At 40.3% G+C, this 23,078-nt stretch overlaps 1 protein-coding gene across 2 annotated transcripts in view; it reads right to left on the reverse strand.

The window, feature by feature from the left end:
• si:ch73-374l24.1 (protein kinase C alpha type) overlaps positions 1 to 23,078 on the reverse strand; it is a 78,260-nt gene that overhangs the window by 38,751 nt on the left and 16,431 nt on the right. For both annotated transcript variants that reach the window (XM_026350799.1, XM_026350790.1), the window contains exon 3: positions 13,495 to 13,577. In XM_026350799.1, coding sequence (XP_026206584.1) covers positions 13,495 to 13,577 — 83 coding nt within the window. The remainder of the gene's footprint in view (positions 1 to 13,494; positions 13,578 to 23,078) is intronic.

Here is a 23,078-nt window from a genome sequence, read left to right on the forward strand (position 1 = left end):
AACACTATATTTATAATTTAACTTCAGGTAAGCTTGTATTAGCTATGAATGGCATTACAGAATGAAAACAATGTTTTTTATTTGTTACATCATACCATTAGGAGTTTACTGCAAACTGAAATATATGCAAGCAAACCTTCCTGAAAGTGAACTCTGCAGTAATACTGTTAATCTAGCAATTGTCATGATGAAAGATATTATTTCTGTGGTGGTAATACAGTTTAAGAGGTTTGTTTTTTTGTTTTACTAACATGCATTGGTCAGAACTGAAGTCACACTGTCAAAACACTTCACACAGTCAGCAAAACAGAAGTCTATGTGGACTGAAATGGGAATTATTTTCGAATGCTTTCACTCAAAATACTTTCAGTGACCACATATTTCAAAACCCATGAACTCTTCTCTCACTTATATATATATATTAATATATTATACTTATGAACTACTTATGAAAAACACTAGCAAGAAATGCGAACAAGCTGTTGTTATAGGTGTTAAAAACACTTTTAAAACAGAATAATGGCAAATTTTGTGCATTTTTGCAGTAACAATTTAATTCTATAACAAAACAAAAAAAAAAGATTTATATGAAAGATTCTAATAATATATGTAATTTATAATAATTTATGTGGTGCTTACTGTTCTTATGTTTGTAAGAAAACTGTAATCTTTGACTCCAACAACTATGCCAGACAAAGTATTTATTTTTTCTGGACACTTGGGGGAAGCACAAACAAACTGTAAATACAAAATATCTCCTTGTTCACCCACCTTGCTGCTGAGCAGTTCCTTTCATTAGCATAACTCTCTAACAACTAAATGATCCACTAAGCTTAACTGCTCGTTGGATAACTTTGTATATTTGTCATTTTGTGCTGAGCAGATTTTTAAAAACTAGTTAACAAACAACACCGAGGAGAGCAGTATCAACCAAAACAACGAAGTCATATGTCAGCTGTCCAGAGATAATGAGTTTTAAGACTCTAAAATGCTCCATTGAGATGAGGAAGCCATGTGATAATTTTATATTGAGTTTTCACTAGTTATACACTTCACCTTACAGTAATTTACACCTAAGTTAATATAGATATGTTGAGTAAAACAGCTTTAAAAAAGTAAAAGTACCTTTTACTGAATATTTTCTTTCATGTGCTCATGTACTCAGTGTAGACTGCAAGGAAATGCCAACACTTCTATTTCCAGAGTGTTGTTTGCTCCTGCTGACTAAATACTTCTCACACACACACACAGACACAGACACACACACACACACACACACACACACACACACACACACACACACACACACACACAGACCACAGGCTGGAGGCAGATTAAGGCAGAACACACCTGCACTGTGTATGTGTGTGTGTGTGTATGTGTGTGTGTGTGTGTGTGTGCATCTCTTTTACAGTGTGTAGAGAACTGTGTTTATGACAGCATAGCAAGTCTTATGTCCCTGGTCATTCTGACTGAACGACAATAAAAACAAACTGCAGAACTTGCAGAAAAATGTGAAGAATGAGGAAAACGAGAAGGGAAGGAAAGATAATATATATATGAATAATCATTGTGACACCAGTGATATACTAGAGCTTTTAGGATTATAGTACAAACTCAGTATGTATTTATTATTAGTAAATAATAAATCAAGGCTTAATCTTTTCATTTAGAATAAGTCAGGCAACAAAACGAAACTTAATTTCAATTTCAGATTTGTTAAATGCCAAAGAGAAAGAGGCACCGCTATTGCAGTGACATTTAAATAAGAAGTGAATACCTGATAAAACTTAATCTACCTTGGTTATCCATAATCTCCATGCACTCTGAGCTATTGTTATGCACATTAATCATCAGCGGCAAAGCCCAATTTGAGCTTCATGAAATTATACTCAGCAGTGAGGTGCTGCTCTTGGGCAGCCATTAAGTTCTTAAATCAGGTTAGGCTCTGTGGCGTGCTTCCTCATCTCAAGCAGTTCCCAACAGGCCACACTTAGTCTTTCACCTGCTGGGAGTGCTGAGAGTTTTATGACTATTCATCTTCTACACTTCAGCTCAGTGGGGAGCAGGATCTTGCACCATCATTAGTCTGTCTGCAATAAATGAGCTTCAGCAATTACATCCAGCAAAGAGTGATTTTGTGTCTGGAATAACAAAATAAGCGTCACAGACATGAAGCTTACAGACGAAACACACCTTTCATTCAGGTCAGTGGAGTCTCAGCGGAGGCTATCGAGGTTCCTGGATGAAATTGTGACTTGTGGTATCACACAAATTAAGTTTAATTGTTTATTTAAAAAGTTTCCCACAAGAACGATCTGAAAAAACTGACCAAGCCCTTGAGGAAACAGACAAAGTTCAGCTTAAAAGCAATCAAACTAGGTTAGTGTGAGGAGTACAACAGGTCATAAAAACACAGCGAGTCAGCCTGGGAGAGATAAACATGTCAGAGAGGCTAAACTGCTCGAGATTCAAGAGTCCACCTTTCTCAGCAACTCCTCTCTTCACTAACACTGCAGCAACAAGCACTGGCTCAGACTGACATTTCTAGGGCAGCTATCAGAGTGCTTGTGTGTCTTGTTTTTGGTGTGACTTGACTGAGAGGTGTACCTCAGACAAGATTTTAAATATATTTTTGGCTAAAGCCTGATGACTTGAACAAAGTGAGTATGATAATTAATAATGTGCTACAGTCTTGATTGACTGCTTTGATAGCAAATTACCTTTATATACTTTCTGTGTATATTGTAATAAAGTTGCATGATAAGCAAGAAATGAAACCATTCGTCTGTCCATCTGTTTTATCACCTGTGCGTTACATGTGGTGGTGGAAGCAGGTTCTTTCTTGGGGATTCGGAGGTGTTCCCAGAGCAGATGGCTTATGTATTCTGTCCATGTTCTGGGTTTGCCCCAGAGTCTCCTCTCTGTTGCACATGGCTAGAATAACACTGTGGAGAAGTGACCAGAAGGTATCCTTAGCAGATGGCCAAGAGAACAGTTGTACCCTGATCTTGCTGAAGCCTGAGTTTGTGGGCTTCTCACTAGTGAGCCAAGATGCTGAAATCAGCAAGTAGAGTTTCTCATACTATACTATTATAAGCATGAGTGGTTTAAAAGTACTACATAGTACAGAAATACTATTTGTAGTAACCCTATGTGAAATAGAAATGCACCAGTCCTGTGATGCATTGGCTCTGTTGTGAGCAAATCAGATATCTTTTCTTAAGTGTCACCATTATAAAATCAGGCATTTCTGACTGACAAAACCTATGAATAGATGTTGGCAAGACTTTCTGTGGTTTGATTGTTCATCAGAGTAAGAGGTAAAGAAGGGGACCACATAATGTTCTGAAGGTCCAAATATGAAGAAAGGAAAGAGATGCTATTGGCAGAGAGAAGGGCGGGTCGCCCACACACACACAGCATACGGCCCAGCAGGAGACAAACACCCATGCAAAACTTGGAGAACACACCAACACTGGCATCCACAGTGCGAGTCGCATGTGTACATGTGCGAGTGTGATCATGCACTATACTGATGCATCATCATCAAACCATCTTCACAGTAACTGTCAGTCAGCCTTCCAACTCCCAATCTTCTTTCTTGCTTGCTTGCTCTGGGTATTTCCTCCACTACTCCTCATGTTCCCACCTTTGCTTCGACCTCCACATGCTAGTTCCTATACTTACCACCACTCCCCAAATGTTCCTTCTCCTCTGACAACTCTCTCCCCTCTGTTACGTCCTCATTATCTTCTCCTCCTACTACTTTTCGTGCCTCTTTTAAAGATGAAGACCTCAGGTGCAATAGCTGTCTATTGGTTTCCCCTGGAGAAGATTCACTAAATTCCTCTTAATGTAATAAAACTTTAATGGAAGCCCAGTGCCCACACCTCGTATTCCCAAACTGCCTCTGGCTTAATGTCTCAATTTCTCTTTTGTAAAGTCTTCATACTTGCTCTCATTGTCTTTACCCACCCAATAATTTCTCTTTTTTTATAAGCCTTTTTTACAGGCTGACTTCCATCCCCTCAGAAAATGTCATGAACAATAACTTCAATTTCATAAAAATTGAAATTTCTCCTTATTAAAAGGAGAAAATTTATTTTCATACACATGAGCTACACCCTGTAACATTATACTGGGAGGTTGGACATACTTGCCATGTGGTGCATGTTGATAAGCAAGATTAATAGCAATCTATGTATTAATCTTCAAGATTATCAAGCTTTAATTATACCCCAAAACAAACGTATTGGTCACACTAGGTTGGAAAAATTGACTCAGCCAACTGCGCTGTGGAACAGTTTCTCCGTTAGCTCTTAGTGACTCATTAACCTAAGCAAGATTTGAAACCAAGCATCCCGTGTGTAACATACCGGCTGTGTAGGCTGAAATGAGCCAGCGGATTTAATCATTGTCCACTGATATCATGTTACTTTCTGCTGAGCTTATAATTTTTCACAATTCCTTAACTTTATTAGCACTGGAACAGCCTGACCCAACTGTTATGCTGAATCTCGCTAGTAAATGTTCTCCATCTTCTTAATTGCTTCACATGTGTTTGCTCCTCCTGCACGTTCTCTCCTCTCCAGGTCTATTGGGTTCATTTTGGCAGACGGCTTCTGTCCTTGTCAGCCCGCAAGTGGGTTTTAATGAGCCGCACTGTTAATAAGCAAAAGCAAGATGCACTTATGATACATGCTGCAGAGCACACACTAATATAAAGTAAGGTATGGACATACAAACACACACACACACACGGCTTGGTGTTACATAATCACTCTATTAAACATGTTTTCTTCAGCAAAGCACACAGAAGAGCACTTACTATAAGTATGTTACAGAGGAAAAAAAAGTTTGATTTAAAAAAAAAAACCTCCATTCACAAAGGTTATGATTTTCTGTTTTTGGTTGAAACACGTACATGATTTAACTTTATGATTATTTAGGCGCACATGATTGGTGGTGCTGATGAACTGTACTTCATTACATGGACAGATGTGGACTCAATAATCATCATCAAGTTCAATTTTAATAAAACAAAGTGGTCACATGATTAGTGGCCTTCAGGAGACTCAAGACTCCTGCCACTCATCGGCTTGGTTATATTTTCACGTTTGTCACTGTCTGCAACACCATGGAGCAGATGTTTGTTGACACCATCTTCTATGCTATGATCTGTTAGGCCAGCAACATAAAGATGGAGGACACAAATGGGCAGAGATAATTAATTAAGAGGGCTGAGTGCGTTTTAGGCATGAAGCTTGATTCTCTGCATGTTGTGGCTGAGAGGAGGATGCTGTCCAAACTTCTCTCAATCATGGACACTTCCTCCCACCTATTACACAGTGGGCTGGCTGGACAGAGTGCACTCAGCCAGGGATTGACCACTGCCAAGTGTTCCACAGAGCGCCACAAGAAATCCTTTCTTCCAGTGGCAATTAAACTGTACAACTCATCTACCTCTGTAAAGGGGAGGAGGCTGAAACAGAAACTGGACTGAGAACTGGACTAAATATTTTCTTCCTATTTTGCAACTCTATTCTGTTGAGGTGGTATTTATCACTCTCACTGTACCAAATGGCACATCCATAACACTAATGTCAAGCTATGTTTTTGTAACAAATCTATTAGCTGCATTATGTTGATATTTCACAAGGCAAATACATTTTATCTGGTCTTGATATGAGAGCAATTTTCTACTGTAAAATTAAAGAAATTCACAGGCACAAATAGGTTCTTGTTAGTTAGACCACACACTGGTCATGAGTGCAATCAAAACATCCACAATAAGAGGCCCTGCAACACACCGCATGCGCAACAATGGTGGAGAATGTGTAAAAGCTATTTTCATCAATAGAAGTGTTCACTAACACTCATGTAAAACCTGCATTGTTTACATCTATCTTTGCATGCAGCCTTTTAGTGGCCAGTGTTTTGCATCACTGAACATGTTCATGTTTTCAGTGGATGCATCTGTTGTAATTAAAGAACGTGACTATGGGTGTTAACACACAGGGCAAAAATGTGATGCAACATGATATTAAAACACTGTGCAGCAAGTCTGACTTTAATTTCTTTAAGTTCTGGACAAATCATGCAATTTGGAAGCTTGACCTTAGGCTCTGAGTAATTATGATGGCCTTTTTTATAATGCTTTCTGACATTTTGTTGACACAGTAATTAATTGATTATACCAAAAAGTGACAAATGGCTCGACAATGACAGTTATTGTTCATTGCAGGCCTTTGAGCAAATCGAGGTGAGTATTATAAGCCAGGACAGACAACAAAATGCCAGCTGTGAGAGACAAATTGCTGGTTATTGCCCCACTGTCTCAGACCTTTTTAACTGTGCTCCACCCACTGCTGTGCAGGGCTTGTGCTGCCGTAACAGAGGCAGGCATTTGCAGAAGTCAGCTGGTGGCTGTGCTACAGTACAGATGCCCCACTGAGTGTGTTTTGGTAAGGTGGCCATTTTCAGACACAAGTAGAGCCAGATGACAGATAACAAGGGCAGAGAAACCTGAGGCGAGGAGAAGCAGATTATGATTTAGAGTCGACAGAGTGTTTTCCTTCTCTCTGCAGCACAGCCTGGGGACATTTGTGCAAACAATGTTCTTCACACTCTAGCATTTAGACATGCTGCATGTAAGCAGTGTGTGATGTTTTCATTTGCACACCCCATCAACAACAGTAAAAAGAGACTGTCTGACACTAGGTGTATTATATCTCTGTGCACTCATGCTTAAGCACGGAAAGAGATGTAAACACAGCAAGGATGACAAGAACAAGATATTCACCGTAGAAGAGAAGTTCAACATGTTTCCACTCTAAATAAAGTATGATTAACTCCTGTTTGCACGACATGCAATAGCCAGGCAGAGGTGAGAGCCACAAATAAGTTCTGTTTTTTATTGTTTGATAGCCTCATGTGACAGTAATGGACCAGTGGGGGTTCTATTAGGGTCTTATAACATGTGCATTGTCAAATTTTCCATTTGAGTTCCTGTTTTAGGATGGTAGGTAAAGCTCCCACATTCATCAGCTAACACACTAGCTTTCATAACCAGGCATGAGACCAATAACTACAGTTTGCAATTTGATATTTGTAATTAAATCTGCAGCTTATGCAATCACTAATATTTTCCAGCTGCTCAGACTTCCAAGCTTACTGATTTATGATAATTAAAAAATGGCTTTATAGTTTAGCAATATGACAGACTTCACATAAAGTATGTACAATATTGCAAAATTATTTTCAGGCATACTTACATAATGAGCTTCTTTTTTTTTATCAATAACATCAATTCCAACGAGAACAGTGGGACATTGTAAGAAAAAAGTAGAAACAAACCTGTTCTGAGCCTGACAGGGACACTTGACAACACTCTAAATGACTTGCTCTTAACCTGACCAGCTGTCAATCATGTGGCAATAGTAGTAACACTTAAAAATGTATGTGCATGGATTTCCTTCCATGTGTGTAAAATTACCACAGGCTGTGTCAGTGTGGGACATCTGCTCAGCCTAAGGCAACCTTGTTTACTACTTAACAGTCAGACAGATTGGGATTTTTGACTGAGGAGCTGCCTGATGTCCACAGCGCCTCAGCGTAGTGGTCTTACATAATCATCACGTCTGTAATCTAAAGAGCCAATCTGTTCCTCTGTGTTAATGACAGAAACATGTTACTCACTTATATACTGCGCAGTGTGCATCAAGTTAATTCATCGGCTGTGGCTGCTCTTGGTTTGCACTCTGCTACATGTGTTGACACACAGAGCGAGGCTCGACTCTCTAAGCTGTAATCTGCTGTGCACATCAACATGTGGAGCGATGTGACATTGTGTAAGCTGCTGTAGCACGCGTGTTCACTAGCTCTCCCAGCTGTTGCTGCAGGTTAGAGCTGAGCCGCTGGGAGGGTAATGGCTCGACACTGGCAGGCTAATGGTGCGAGACGCCACTGAATTGTAGGCTACTGTATGCCAAACCATGCGAGGATAATGCTGCCAAGGCACTTTTCTAAGTCACTGATGTGGTGCAGCAGGGAAATCAGTGCTATCTGAGCAGAGGAGCTAATTAAAAAATGACAAATCTCTTTTTTTAGCCATGCAATTCAATAAAAAACATTTAAACAGTACAGAAAACTTTAAAATATAGGTGACCAAGAGAAATAAGAAGACAAATGTCCCCAGAATTGTGCAGATGCCCAGTAACTGACAAAAAGAAGCATTCAGGTGCCACAGCTGCCAAAAGCAGGATGAGGAGGAGGAAGGAACAAGGGATTTGCAGTGTTTCAGCTCGCCACCTGTCAATGTGTCAAAGCGATACAGAAAAATGCAGCAACTCAACTCTTTTTATCTGACTCATTGTGATGCTCTGGATCTCTCTCTCTCACCTTCTACAGGTTGGCAGTAGCCAGATGACAGGTGACAGGTGCTGTCCACCAGACAATAAACCATCTTGATTTTCTGCACAAGCAAGTGGGGCATCAACAATATGAGACTCTCTGAGGATTCAATGCAGGAGCTCATATGATTGTGACTGTGTGCTCTAAATAATCAATTAGAAAATTAAATGTGGTAAACTATGTCAACGCTCCAGGCAAAAACCACATGAAAACTGTACAAACTGTATTGCTTCTGATATTACTAACAAAAGAAATGAATGTACTGACTTTCTTCCTCTTGCCTTTCTCTTTTTTTCCACTGGCAATATTATCAGTTTTTCATATTTTCTTAATCTGCAGAGTTGGTAGATTGCTTTGAGGAAGACGATTGTGAGTCAATTCCAATGAAAACCTCACATGTCTATAAAGTAAAGATTAGAAATGGATTTTTTAGCTCAGGGTGCAGTTTATCCCATAATGATTAAAATAAAATTCAAAATCACCAAATTTAGATGCATGGTAAATGTATCTTAATCAAAACCTCTCTTCGAGTTTGCTTTTGATTTAGAGTATTATACTACTATAGCACTGCATTAGCTGAACACAAGTTGAATTTTCTTCTAGGAGCCTATTTGGTGACTTGTGAAGACAGGAGTATGGATCGATGCCTACTTTCACCAGCTGGGAGAGATATTATTTTATGTTTAGATCAGTCAAGAGCACAGAGATAATTATTGGGAATCCGTACTAACCTACAAATATACCTGTATTTCATATCAGAATGTCTTTAGTCGATTTTATCTCTGTCATCTAATTAGTCATCAAACCTAAATCATATTTTAATTCAACTCAACAACCCCCTGACTTTAGATACCGCATAGAGAGGAAAATAAGGTTGTCCCTGACATATGGCAACAAATATTAAATTAACTTCACCTAAATCAATAACTCAACAGCAATATCTCAAAAGTAATATGAGTTCTTGTATTGGATTGCATTAGGTTGTACTGCTGATATTGTGCCTACCACCTTTATAATACTCCCACTCAGAGAACGACACTGTCATATGTGCGTTCGTGCATGCGTGCGCGCGCACACACACACACACACACACACACACACACACACACACACACACACACACACGCGCGCGCGCGTGCGATTCTCAATTCATCCTCAAGCACTAATTATTCAGTTTTGGGAGAAGTGGTGCACACTCTTCCTAATGTTTCTGAGCACGGACATTCGTAGCTACTCAAACCTGAACCAAGCCTCTGGTGATCTCACTGACAAACTGCAGCTGAATTATAAATGAACTCATTAGGACACAGCCGATAGTTTCCTACTGAACTGGAAACGTGGTTGTTTTTTTTAATATTAATTTCAACACAAGAAGGCTACCTTTGTGGTATCAGTCTAAATAAATGAACCACTCTGTTATCTTTTCTTCATGTGCTGATATGATGACTGCAAATGATATCTGAAGTGAATTCAAGTGAATATAGTCTGATGTATTCTGAATTCTTCTGGTGGTGTGGTCACCTTTGGTGCCTGATCAAGCTTGTGATGTAACTGATCCTGCAGGTCCTGCAAAGTGTTTACAAGTACCATGCACTGCCTCATTACAAACCGTCAGGTTTTGTCTAGTATTGTATTAACATGACAAAATCACCTTTTCTTATTAGATAATAGATTATGGATAATGATCCATAAAATCCAGTTTATTTACAAATATACTCTGAAGACGTTTCACTGCCACAAGTAAAACTGTGAACTATGGCTGCTTGTTGATTCACCTGAATAAGCCTCTCATAAATAGATTTCATCAATATATTTACAGAATAGTTACAGATGTACATGAAAATATCACTTATTTTCAATGCATACGGGTACGTTTAGACCTGGTTGTACCTGAAATCCAAACTACATATTTAGAAACTAAATTTTAGTAGGTGAAGCAATCGATATCTGCCTCTGACGAACAAGGTTTTGGGTTGGGGTGGTTTAAAAAACGGATATTTTCAACATTGCAAAGATATGTGATCTGAATAAATAAGTCATTTAAAATCTCCAACACATATGCAATGCTCTGCAGCAGCTTTGTCAATGAACAGGCCAAAAGACAGATGGTTGGAAAGAGGATTTAGCAATGAAAGCAATATACTCATGTAAAGCATTATCCCCCTAGTCACACTGACAAAATCTGTCACCGAAATAAAAAAAAAAAAAAAACATCACTAAAAAAGGAGATTTTTGAGGGAGTTGATCTGGTCAAAGATCCGACTTATTGTGCACATGTAACCTGGTTGTGATATTGTTTCTCCAAAGATGAGTCACCTTCATTCACTGGTTCCAGAGTGATCCTTGACTGATAATACAGCACTATTTGCCACCTACGCTGCACGGCATGCTGAATGAAAAACAGAAAGAGGAGCAAGAGAGAGAAAGAGCACTTTTCACTCAAATGCTAATGCAAACATCTCTCTCTCTGTTCTCAATGTTGGTCTGTGAGTGGATCAAAGCATCTGCTGGACAGATGACGCCATTCACGCACCAAGGCTGGCATCAGGGTCACTCTCAACCCACAGTGCAAAGGGGCAGAGTGTGTGTGTGTGTGTGTGTGGGTGTATGGGCGTGTGTGTATGAGTAACAGAAAATGTGTGTCTGAGCCCTAAGCCAGAATCACAGAGTCATCACACCACACTGATTCAGAAGCTCAGGGGCAGAGATGGAGGAGTGTTGATGGAGTGATGGTAAGAGGGAGGGAGGGATGGATAGGTGTTTGTGAGTCATCATCATATGCTCGGAGACCGGACAGATAACAGAATCAACAAGTTTCACGCTTAATCAGGTATATGTGTTCACAGATCCTGATGGGTTGTTTCCTCTTAACTATAGCCGTGAATCAACCTAAAGCTGGAAATACAGCAGAAAATGGCCATGACGCTGTCCTTCAGGCCAAGACACTCTTGATAAAAATCTAGTTTATTCTCCCAAAGGTCCAAAAACCAAAATTTTATTCAGTGTACTGTAATGTAGGACAAGGAACGGTGGAACATTCTCACAATTGCTGAGCTGGATGAAATGTGAAATATTTTATGAAAAATCGACCAAGAATAAACTTTAGCCAAAGTTTGACACAAAGCTTATTTAATTAAAACTAATAAAAAAAAACTAATACAAATCAGTGAGCCAGTTGCTCACTGGATGACTATTCATTCATTATAATATATGTGCCATTCAGTGTACTGTATTTTGAGTCATTCCTACTTCCACTGTCTTACGGCCATAAATTCTCACTAGTGCACCAGATGCACATTAATTCACAGCTGGAAACAGTTCCTAACAAATGCACTGTTGGTGTTTCCTAAAGGCTGCTGTGTTTAACAAACTACACTGCATTTCTATTTCCACTATTTTAATTCAGAAATGTGTGGAGAAACTGTCCAGATTAGAGGAAAATAAGTGCTCTGTTTGTGTATGAGCGAGTCCTGTATCATCATTTGCAATTCTCCAGGGGCCTTCCTGTTCGCTCTGCACCACAAACAGCCGGTAGATAATGCGCATAAAACAGGCAGCCCCAAAATCACAATGGATACTTGAAGCCAGCCATGCAGGTGTGTGCGTATAAGAGAGGAAGAAAAAAAAAAAACAGCTAGATAAGAAGACAGACAGCTAGAGCTGTGGAGATGCATGGTTGAATAACAAGAAGGTAGACCAGGAGTGAAAGAGAAAATTATCAGTGGGTCCTGGAAGGCGAGAAATAAGACTAATGATTCTTTAAAAAGACAGAGAGATGAAGAGAAGCCCAGCAGAGCAACTGCTTTGATAAAAATTGATAAAACACAAGGTGCAACAGTAAAAGTACTGTCTTGATTGCCTGGGATGCTGTAACAGCTTGACTAAACTGCATTGATTTTTTTCTTTCTGATCTTCTTTAAAAACCCTTTTTGTCCTCTGATGTCATTTAACGAGGAGAACCTGGAAATCCATGTGAGGTAATGATCCCTGTAGTTAAGTGAAGCTGGATGTCTAAAGTCATTAAATGCAGGAATTTGCATGTTCTGGTTGGTGTAAACATTAGAGGATATTAGTGTGTGTGTGTGTGCATGTGTGTGTCTGCGTCTTAATTGGTTTAGCAGGGGAACCCTCATCAGCGGGTCTTTCAGCTTGGTGAAGTTGAGGCATGAAAACATCAGTTTCTAATTGGCTTTTTGTGTTTGTAGTGTAGAGACGCAGAAGGTGTGGGACAGTGTAAGGCCTTATCCTCTGCTGTTATTGGTCTGACTCATTCGCTGGAGCTTGACCTCCACCTCTTATCTAACCAAGGTCAGATCCCATTAAAGTCCTGGAGAGAAGAGAAGACTGAAGCTCAACCATTGCAACAGGGTCCCACATACACTCCAAACAGAGATAGTGTATCCCGGGGGACCACAGAGGTCTCACTCAAACACTGATAAAACAGCACCACAGAGCACTAACAGCATTATCCGAGTTTGGGGGGGGGGATGCTAATGTTATCGGACCTGATGCAAACAGTTGATACAGCAAAGGAGGAGTGCTTCAAGAGAGACGTACTGCAAAAGTCAATACGGTGAAATACTGTAAATAAATATTATTGATAAAGCTGTGTGAACATGTTTTTAAATGGTCGGTATAAATAGATATTCCTGTATTTAATCTGTAAAGACAGTGGAGAGATGAGAGAAAGCACCAATTATCTCCAAATCCTGTCTACTTAAATGCATGTTGTCTGAATTAGTTGATCATTTTCGTGGTCAATTTGCAGTTCTGCTATTTCAATATCTATAAATGAAGCGCCTAAAGACATGACTTGTCTCTATTCCACCAGCTTTTCAGTGGTTATGGATTTTGGACTCCATCACTTACATAGGAGCCATCTTTTTGAGGGACTTTTCAAAGTCTCTTATCAACATGAGTTATGATTCCAATAAACAGAAAATGCATTTTGGATTAAGATATACTGGGAAATGGGAGACCTTGTCCTCTCAGCTCTGCTGTACATTTACAGATAACATCTTGTAATACATCACATAGCAAAAACTAAATAGATAAGTCACACATACAGTATTAACTTACATCTGTGTCAGGACCCTTGTCTGCTCCAGGACAAGAAAAGCCGACAAACTCGTGGCAGCGTTTGTGAACCACAAAACAGCACACTGAGGGAAGAGAGAGAGAGAGAGAGAGAGACAGTTTTACAGTAACAGTTTATGGCACAACACTGTGAGCTGTTGGTCTCATTGTGCTCTTACATAAAGTGCATTCAACCTTCAAATCTGCCTCTTAAGGGAAAAATAGAAACAGACAAGACACATGGTCTCAAAGAATGATGTCCTTACTCTCTGACAAATGGGGAACGTGCACGTCAGTTATCATCAATCAACCTCAGAGTGAGTTTGACAAGTCTCTCTGATATGGACAAACAAATGCGTACAGATGAACGGATTCAATGCCTTTGTACACCCACACTCACACCCACACAGAAAATGTCACTATGTCATGTTGTGTCTTCGGTTGCTGTCGGCTCTTTACAGTCTGTTGGATTATTGCATCATTGTCTCCCCCCTGAAAGGGGATCCGCCTCTATCAAAGTGTCACTCGCTGTGACACGGCTGACATGACACCTGACGTCAGCTTCGGTGACATTTACATTTGGACACTGCTGCAGATCTGGAGGGGAAAAGCTAAATCGTGGACATCTGTGACAGCTAGAACACAAGCTGATTCTCTCTCTCCGACTCTCACTCTGTGTACCCAACTGTATTTTTCCCTGCCATTATTTGAAATTCCTCGTTCTTTCTTCTTTTTCATTCTCACACAATCTGTCTGCCTCGCTCATTGTCAAGCTGCCTGCTTGTTCGTGTGCACTTTTGAGCTCTCCCACAATCATATTTGTGTGATTTTTTATCTGTAACTCTGCCAGCTAAGTCGCAGTTGCCAGACAATCTGATGGGCACTGGCTAAACAAGAGAACTGAATTTATTGAATAGTCCAGCAAACGGCAGGGGTTCCGACTGTCCATGCAAAAGGCTGCAGTGAATCACAATGCACTGTCAAGTAGATGTATTTTAGATGAGGAAACAGATACGAGAGAGATAGATGGTAATAATATAATGTTTACAGTATATTGTGTATCAGAGATGCATATTCCCTTCCCATTGGTGTAATGCTGAGCCAGTGTGAATTCACCTCTTTGAGTAATAAAGAGGAAACGAGGCCAAGACGGTGTGGAGGGGGATAAAAAGCTCAGCAAAATAGCACCCTGCAGTGATTTATCCATGCTCGGAACTTATCATCTGGGCCATTTGTCATTTTCATAATGTATAGTGCAGAAAAAACAAACCCGACAAGGCTCTATGCACAGGTGTAATGTAAATGCAGACAGTGGGAATTTATAATACTGGATCAGTGGCGACTTTTCAGCCATGTTGGTAGCACAGTTCTAGCAATGTTGGATTGTTGTTGTGTTGGCTGGTGCTCCAGTTCGGTCCATAACATATACATATGTATTTATGGTCCCCATAGAGTGAATGCTATTGACCGCGGTGATGTTTTACCTCTACCAACATGTCAAGAGCCTGTTACCATGCTAACAAAATAATGAAAACATGCATGAAATATACTGATTTTTAGACTTTTAACTATTTATAGATATATGCATATGTAGATAATAGACATGTCAAACTTAAGCACAGTCTTATGTACTTGACTAGTTGAAATAAGCATTTTCTAACGGTGACGTCCTTGCAGTTGCTTTGGTAAGAGTATTCATTCACACTTGATAACCATCAAGTCAAAGAAATGTAGCATGTACAAAAACATGGTCGGCTTTGTGCATTTCTGTCTTCAGTGGTGCAGCTCTGTAACACATGCTTTTACTCAGCAGGATTAACTCTGAGTGCAACCATCAGGTTTCTCTTTTCCTCTCCACAGCCTACTTACAATATGTGAATCACGGGTGTAATGACGTATGTACTTCTTTCTCTCCCTCCATCCATCAGCACACCTCACACCCTCAGCCACACACCCACTCGTCCACCACCACCTCTGTTTAGTGCTGATCTAAGAGCAGTTTAAGCTTCTGTTGGTGCTACAACGTGGAGCTCAGCAGACTTGACACTGATCTCAGTTCAGAGGTGAGGAAGGGCTGCTAAGCCCTGTATAGTGGAAGGGATAAATCTAGCTTGGGACTCTGCGTGTGTGTGTGTGTGACTTACTCAAGACAGAGACTGTGTTTCACTGTATAATCCTTGGCATTGATTTTTACACACACACACACACACACACACACACACACACACACACACACACACACACACACACACACACACACACACACACACACACACAAAAGCTGTCTTAAGAAAGTAGGAGCAAATATGCTGCAGCAGTTGAAACACAGAGGTACTCTGGGAGCTTACGGGACTTCACATGCACTCCACCACCAATCAGGAGGAAAGCTGTGAAGACACACACTCCACACCTGCTTGACATTGGCTGAATCAATAAAAATACATGTTTGCTTAATTAAGAGAGTTTTTTTTATGTATAGAGTGATTTTATTGCTACTATAATAAATCTTGTGAATAACACATGGGTCTGACATGGGAAACACAGTAGTAAGAAGTGTAGTTTAGTTCTTAGGGAGAGCTGTGTGAAGCAGCAGGCGCAGAGGTGACACAGTGACATACTGTATTGTCAGGGATATTATGATTAATTACTATGGGCTTTGTTTCACTAAATTAATTACATAAGCACAGAGATAACAGGCTTTGGCATTACAAAGCAGCTTACACAACCCAAATGCTGGAAAGGTGGAAAGCATTTTATACCCTAAGCTCGTTTATAGTGGCATGTTTACATATGTACTGTTCAGTGTCTACTGAGCCTCTTTAATAGAATTATTCTGTGTTGTTGCCCAGGCAGAAAAGATATGAGGTGTAGATAAGGACGGAGGGCAGGACACCTGTGGGAATAGACCAACTCAATACCCTCCAGACACATTTAATTGATCTGGGCCCCAGAGTGCATTTGAACACAAAGAGAACCGTGGCTTTGATCCAAGATCCACGAGAGGAAAAGAGGAAAGTGCGCGAGAGGATGGATGAATAGGCAGAGAGAGAGGGAACAAATCCACAGGGATTTAGGGTTCCTACAACTGTAGAGATAGATGTTTCTAAGAAAACCAGAAAGATGACTGCATCCAGATCACTTTAGTGCCAAAATATTATTGAGGTGGATGATGGCTTTGTTTGAATAGAAATGACGGAGGATGACACAAGCCGTCGGGAAATGATGCATAAATTATTCACGGCACTTCTCTTCTTGCCATTATACTATAAACACAGAGGAAGACAGGCTTCCTCCCAAATAGTCTGCTGATTGTGTAAAATGGTGCACTTCCCCTTTGTTATGACTCTGTGATCTTTCTGTAGATTGTCATTTCAAGCAAGAAAATGTTAGAGGAGGAGAGGAAAGGAGCGAGGGAGGTGCATTGTCCTCTCTTGGTTATTTTTAGGCTGCATTCTGGCCAAGGCTGGAACAGTGTGTACTGAACCCCATGGTGCTGGAGAAGCGAGGGAAGACATTTCCTCTTCACCTGGCCAATGGGCACTATAAATATAGAGGCGGCGGGGCTCTGATACACATGTCCATGTGCAAACAAACAGATATCAGTGGCCACAGTGCATGTGAGAGAACGGTGAATGATGAATGAAAAGCTATTCCTGTCACCATCCTGTGTAAATGCTGAATGAAAGAAGTGGAAAAAGCTGAAAGATAACGACGGAGAGAATCAAACAATGGGCTGGTGGAAGTGCTGTAGCCAAATGCAAAAAGCAAAAAGACAAACTCGTGGCCTGTGTCAAGTTCTCGTCAAATTTTGATGGAGTTCAAAGGTCAAAGAGAAAACTAAATCCATCTGTTGTTTACCAGCCGGATCGTTTTCACTACCTTTCCACACTCCGTTGAAGACGCAGCCATGCGTTGACTGATTTGAAGCTGGAGAAATACATAAAGCAATTCTTTATGATATTATCATACAGTTTTTAACTCAAACATTTTTCCTCTTAAATAGTGCTTCATGTATGTCCACACCAGTCCCTCCCCACGGAGTCGGTACCAATGTCACCACACAAACATAAGGGATATTTGACACTGTACATGCTTTACTTTTCTTCTGGAAGTCTCTTACTTCAATAGTGTCAACTCTGAACTCTTGCCAGTACAATGAGTGACAGATCTGAGATTCACAAGTCCCAGGTCACGTGACCCATAACCACCAACTGTCTCTTGGGATTGCTGGAGATCGATGGCAAGTGACCCCAGTTGGACTGACGCACTGACAGTGAGGACAGTCAGCAGTAGCCCTTCTAGAAAACGTGCCTGCAGAAAATATGTACAAGGCCTGATCGTTAAGTTTGTACTTTGATGGTATTCCTCCTGTAAGCATTTATCTGTGGTGTTTGAGAGTCATATCTGCAGTATTTCCCTTTGCTGATTGGTTAAAGGTCCTTGTGCAGGAAAGATCCTGCCCAAGTAATGGCAGATTGGTTCATAGTTACTGTGGCAACACAGTAGCAGACAAAGTCTCCTCAGAAAATCATAATGTAAGCTTCTGTTCTTTTGCTACCACCCTTGCAAAATATAATACCCGTGATACACACCAGCAAGTAGCATTTACCTGCAGAGAAAGGAAATGAATAGAGCTGCAGCTACAACAAAAAGCCTGGAAACTCAATTTCAGCACATACATTCACTTCCGTACGCACTTTAGGTACATAAAGAACAGAAAGGACACAAATGGAGTAAACGCGTGACGTGTACTTTCAAAGGCCTGTTCACAAATACTACTGATGAACATAAATTACAAGAAGAAAAGACATGTATGGATGGATACGTGTGTGGATTTGATTGTTTATTTATGTCCATATAGGGGAGGAACGCTGAGTATAAGTACAATAGGTTGTCCTGCTCAGTACCAAAACAGAACAATAATGTCCAACTGTGTTTAGTTATAATTACAGAGGTGAAAGGCCTTCATAACATCTGACGGATGAAAGTGGGCGGAGTGCAAGGCGAATTTGGCCTTTTGAGATTTCAACGTTGCACTGGTGTTGTCCACCTTCTCTGGTCTCCGCCCATACAGCGCTGCTGGTTGACAGGCAATGGCACTTTTCTCTTTGGCTCAGTGTCTCCTGAGATCTGTGTTTGATTATGCATGTCTGCATAGCTCGTTACAGCGGAGACAGGCAGCAGAGACAAAGTCCCCATGGTGGATGCTGTGGTTTGTGTTTCCCAAATTTCTCCCACAGAAACCCTAAGTGACCACGCACAACGTATGAAAAACCATGAAACATATTCCAATAATGCCGATTGGATGGAATTCCATCAGTGGCACTTTTCCACACCTCCTTTTGTTTCACCACACATCTCCCAGGAGGTTCATGCCAGCAGGAATAAATCTCAGTTAACGATTTTATGTAAAGCCAGGCTAACTGCCTTCACTTGCCCAAGGATGGAGCAAAGGAGGAGGTTTAGTAAAGCAGTATAGTATAGTAGGCAAGAAAAAGTATGTGAACCTTTTGGATTAGACATGTGCAACATTCAGAGGGAACTTTGGCCCATTCTTCCCCACAGAACTGCTTCAGCTCAGACATATTCTTAGGCTGTGTGTGGACGGCTATCTTTATGTCATTCCACAGCATCACTGATGCTGAACTGTAGATTTTGTGACTCTGAAGCCACCCTGTAAGTCAGTGTTTAGGGTCATTTAGGCCTGCTGCATCACCCAACTTCTTTTTAGCTTCAACTGATGGACAGACACTCTGACATTATCCTTTTGGATACTCCACAGTCCACTCTTACTGATGGATGGTTAATAAGTGATAAAACACATGTATTTATTATGTAATATTATGGCTCCTATATATAATATTTTTTTTACTGTTGAATTTTTTGAAATATCTTCACATCTGTTGCTTGGATAGCCATGTCCAGAAATATCAGCCTCTGCTGTACTTTTGTTTACTACTATATTACATTTCAGACATTATACTTGCTTTACATCAACATGCTGACATTGTCTTTGTGGTTATGTTAGTGCACAGATTTTAGCCCCGGCTCTTAATACAGACATAGGGAGCCACCAGCATGGCTGTACAGTCTTGTATTGCTTATATATTTTCTCATTACCTTACAAACAATCAGCTTCACTCGTTATTCTATTTATTACACCAGAGATGCAATGAATATAAGATAATAATACAGCAAGTGTCAATTGGGGACAGATACCATATGAATACATGCATTATTAGGTATGGTGCACACAGACAATGTCACAACACACACATGCATTAGCTGTATATTTTGTGCAGCACATAATCACACAAACTAATAGTGTTTGTATTAAGAAAATGGCCACAGGGGGACTGGATCAATTATTCCAAACTACAGGTGGGAGTGTTTGGCTGCCAGACATCTCTGAGTCACACAGGGGAAATAGTGATACTGCCTCATGAATTAAATATCATTCTGAACACAGACGAAGACTCAAATATACACAAATATACAGGTCTAAGCACACACGTAAACGTTGATACACGCTTTTGCTTCTGATTGCACACATTTTCTGTCATTTGCAAACACACGCTCAGTTTACTGCACCTCGACATAAATAATACACACATAAACACATCCACCGTCGACTTATGACAGACAAGACACACACCAGCAAGTACATATACAGTGTACAGTGTACACTCACTATGTCTGGATCCCATCTCCTCATCTTCTCAGTTACTCACTTAGGCACATACTTACGCAAACGCAGTCATGTATCACCTACAGTGGTCTGGCTCAGAGCCCCCTGTGTTTGTGTATCAGGTGTCTCAGTGGTAGTAATGTATGAGTCTGACTAGCCGTGGTCCCTACAGATGCTCTCAGGCTGACACTGCTGCACACAGACAAGAACACATTAGACAAAATCACAACAGCCTGACTAACGCAGGGAGGTCATGTGTACAAACAAACACAACTGAGTACACATACATATGCATATATCAATCACTGAAGGTAATAACTTGCTTAACTATCAGTCTAACTTCTTTGTGACCTGTAAATATACACAGGCATCAGGCGGTAAGGCAAAGGGCAAAGGTCACAGTCAAATCTGATGCCTGGGGACACACTGATACCACACATCAGCATGAGAACATCTTCCACTCCAGAGGCGCTGCATGTCCTAGACTAATTTGTTTGGGACCAGTGAAGTCAAGGCTAAATTTGTCTCAGGAAATATAACATGCTTGTTTTTTTCTCATTTCAAGCGCTTCACTGAAGGTCACTCCATTAATTCACAATAAATTCTTTAAGGTTTTGTTTTTCTATCTTGTTTTTTTTTTTAATCTTTTGTCCATCTTTTATCTCAAATACCAAAAGTAAGAGAGTCTAAGAAGAAATGTCTAAATATAAACAGTGACCCTGATATAAAAAAATGCTTTAATGTAAAATATATAATACACAATTATAATATACTATAGATTTAGTAAGACACTACTCTGTAAGAAAACATCCAGCACAATAACCTTCGCAAAGGTTATATAATACTATGGGTTACATCAAATACAGGCGACTGAGCTCTCTTCTCCACTACTGCCCAGAGGTTATCTCAAGCTTCAGACACGCTGCTGAAAGGCTATGAGGCCAGCTGCTGATACACAACTGATACAATATGGCAGCTAAGCAGGTCTGTACAGTTGCAAGTCAAAAGTGCCGGCTTTGAAGTTTTCTTCTTGACCTTAGTCTTGTCTTGTGTTCCCTTCTCAGCAATGAGCAGACTTGCTTTTCACCTCTCGCACTGCTGCAGCTTTTCTTTGCACAGTTTAAAATACTTGTGTTTTCTTAAATCTTATATATATAATTTTTTTAAATATAATTTTATATAAACTTCAGTTTCACTTAATATAAAAAAGAGTTTGCTCACTTGTATTTGTCTTGTATTTCAAAGTAATTGAAATACAAGACACTCAAAAATGAGAGTTGAATTAACTAATGCCACCTAGGCAGAATTCTTCCTTGTCCATAGCTTAACACTGGATAACTTTCATAAGAGTGAGCTAGCAGCATTTCTGAATGTTTAGTTTGACAACCAGTGTGTGCACAGTAGGTGTGTGTACAGTCTGTGCACATTGACATACTCACACAGGAAGAAAATAAATTGCTACAATTATATAAATATATCTGTAAAAATATATAAAAAGCCCAGATTAATATTTATGTCAGTCTTAATTTCAGTGTAAATATTAGAGTTGGTAACTGTTTTCATAAAAAAAAAAGTAAGATATTCAAACACATTTGATTCAAGTCGTAAAATGGTTCAATACTATGATGTAACTTCAATGACAACAACTACACCTGATTTTATAAATTTTTTTACAGTGGTGTTTTGGTTGAGCTGCATGAATCACTGTGGACTTTTTATATTTTATATGATTCACATTTCTTCCCATGACGGTAGACGTACAGATCTAACTCGAGTCAGAGGAACAAAAACAATGCCTAAATTAAGATGAATCACTGTAGCCTTTTGTGGGCATGGAACACCAGGTGGTAAATGGTGAGTAACAACAGTAACAAATTAATTTGACGGTGCAATAGCTGATACACTCGCAGCTATTGCAGCTCACACTCAAAGATAAAAGAGGCATCTGAGACATGCATTTCATTAGATGTCTGAGAATGTATAGTAATCAGAAATCGGTTTAGAAATATAGGCTAAATAAACCGAAAATATATAAAAAGGAGGTGACAGAAATTCAAAGGAGGACAGGGAAAACATGTGAAACAAAGGAAATTAAAAAAGGCAGCAGGGGGAAATAGAGCAGATTTTCATTAAGTGAGTTGAGGCTTGCATCCTCTCATTTTGCTGAGCAGATGAGCTGATCCTGGGTCAGCTGGGGCCAGTGTACTGCACAGCAGCCAAACAGACAAGAGCAGACTGGACAACTGTCACCACGAGGCCCGTTCTCTGGCACGGTCAAACACACACACATGCATAAAAGCCCTGCCTGACATTTGTACATGTGCTTATTGTACACACGCTCATCCATACACCCTCATTCAGTCAGATGTAGACGGACAGCGTTTACAGATGCTGGAAGAAAAACCCTCAGACTGACACTTGCAGACACAATCTCCTTAAAGATGGAAAGACCTGACACCATGCACTCTTTCACACACACACACACACACACACACACACACAACCTCTTATGCTCTGTCCCTCTCCTAAGCTGCCCAGAAGAGTATTTTTGAAGCACGAAAACTGCAGAGCCCCAGAGAAACACAGTCATGCTGTATTGAGGTCAAGAGGCTTGCGCGAGAAAACCTGGCCATTGTAAGTGGCGAAGCTGTCAGTAAACTGTAGTGTTGCTCCATCCCCTTTATTGCTGATTAATGGCACTTGGAAGAGAAAGGGAGCATGACTTTTCTCATCACTAGGTGTCTCAGTGTTTGGCTAATTGGCCTAGTTAATCCACATCCCTGCATCCCGGCCTGCGTGGAGTGATTACTCAGCCTGTGGAGTGCACGGCTCGCACCATTTGGAACTGAATAAGGGAGAGAAACCGAAAGGCAGCAGCTGTGGCAAAATGGCATTCTGC

The sequence above is a fragment of the Anabas testudineus genome, chromosome 8 (genome assembly GCF_900324465.2).
Source record: "Anabas testudineus chromosome 8, fAnaTes1.2, whole genome shotgun sequence".
Classification (NCBI taxonomy): domain Eukaryota; kingdom Metazoa; phylum Chordata; class Actinopteri; order Anabantiformes; family Anabantidae; genus Anabas; species Anabas testudineus.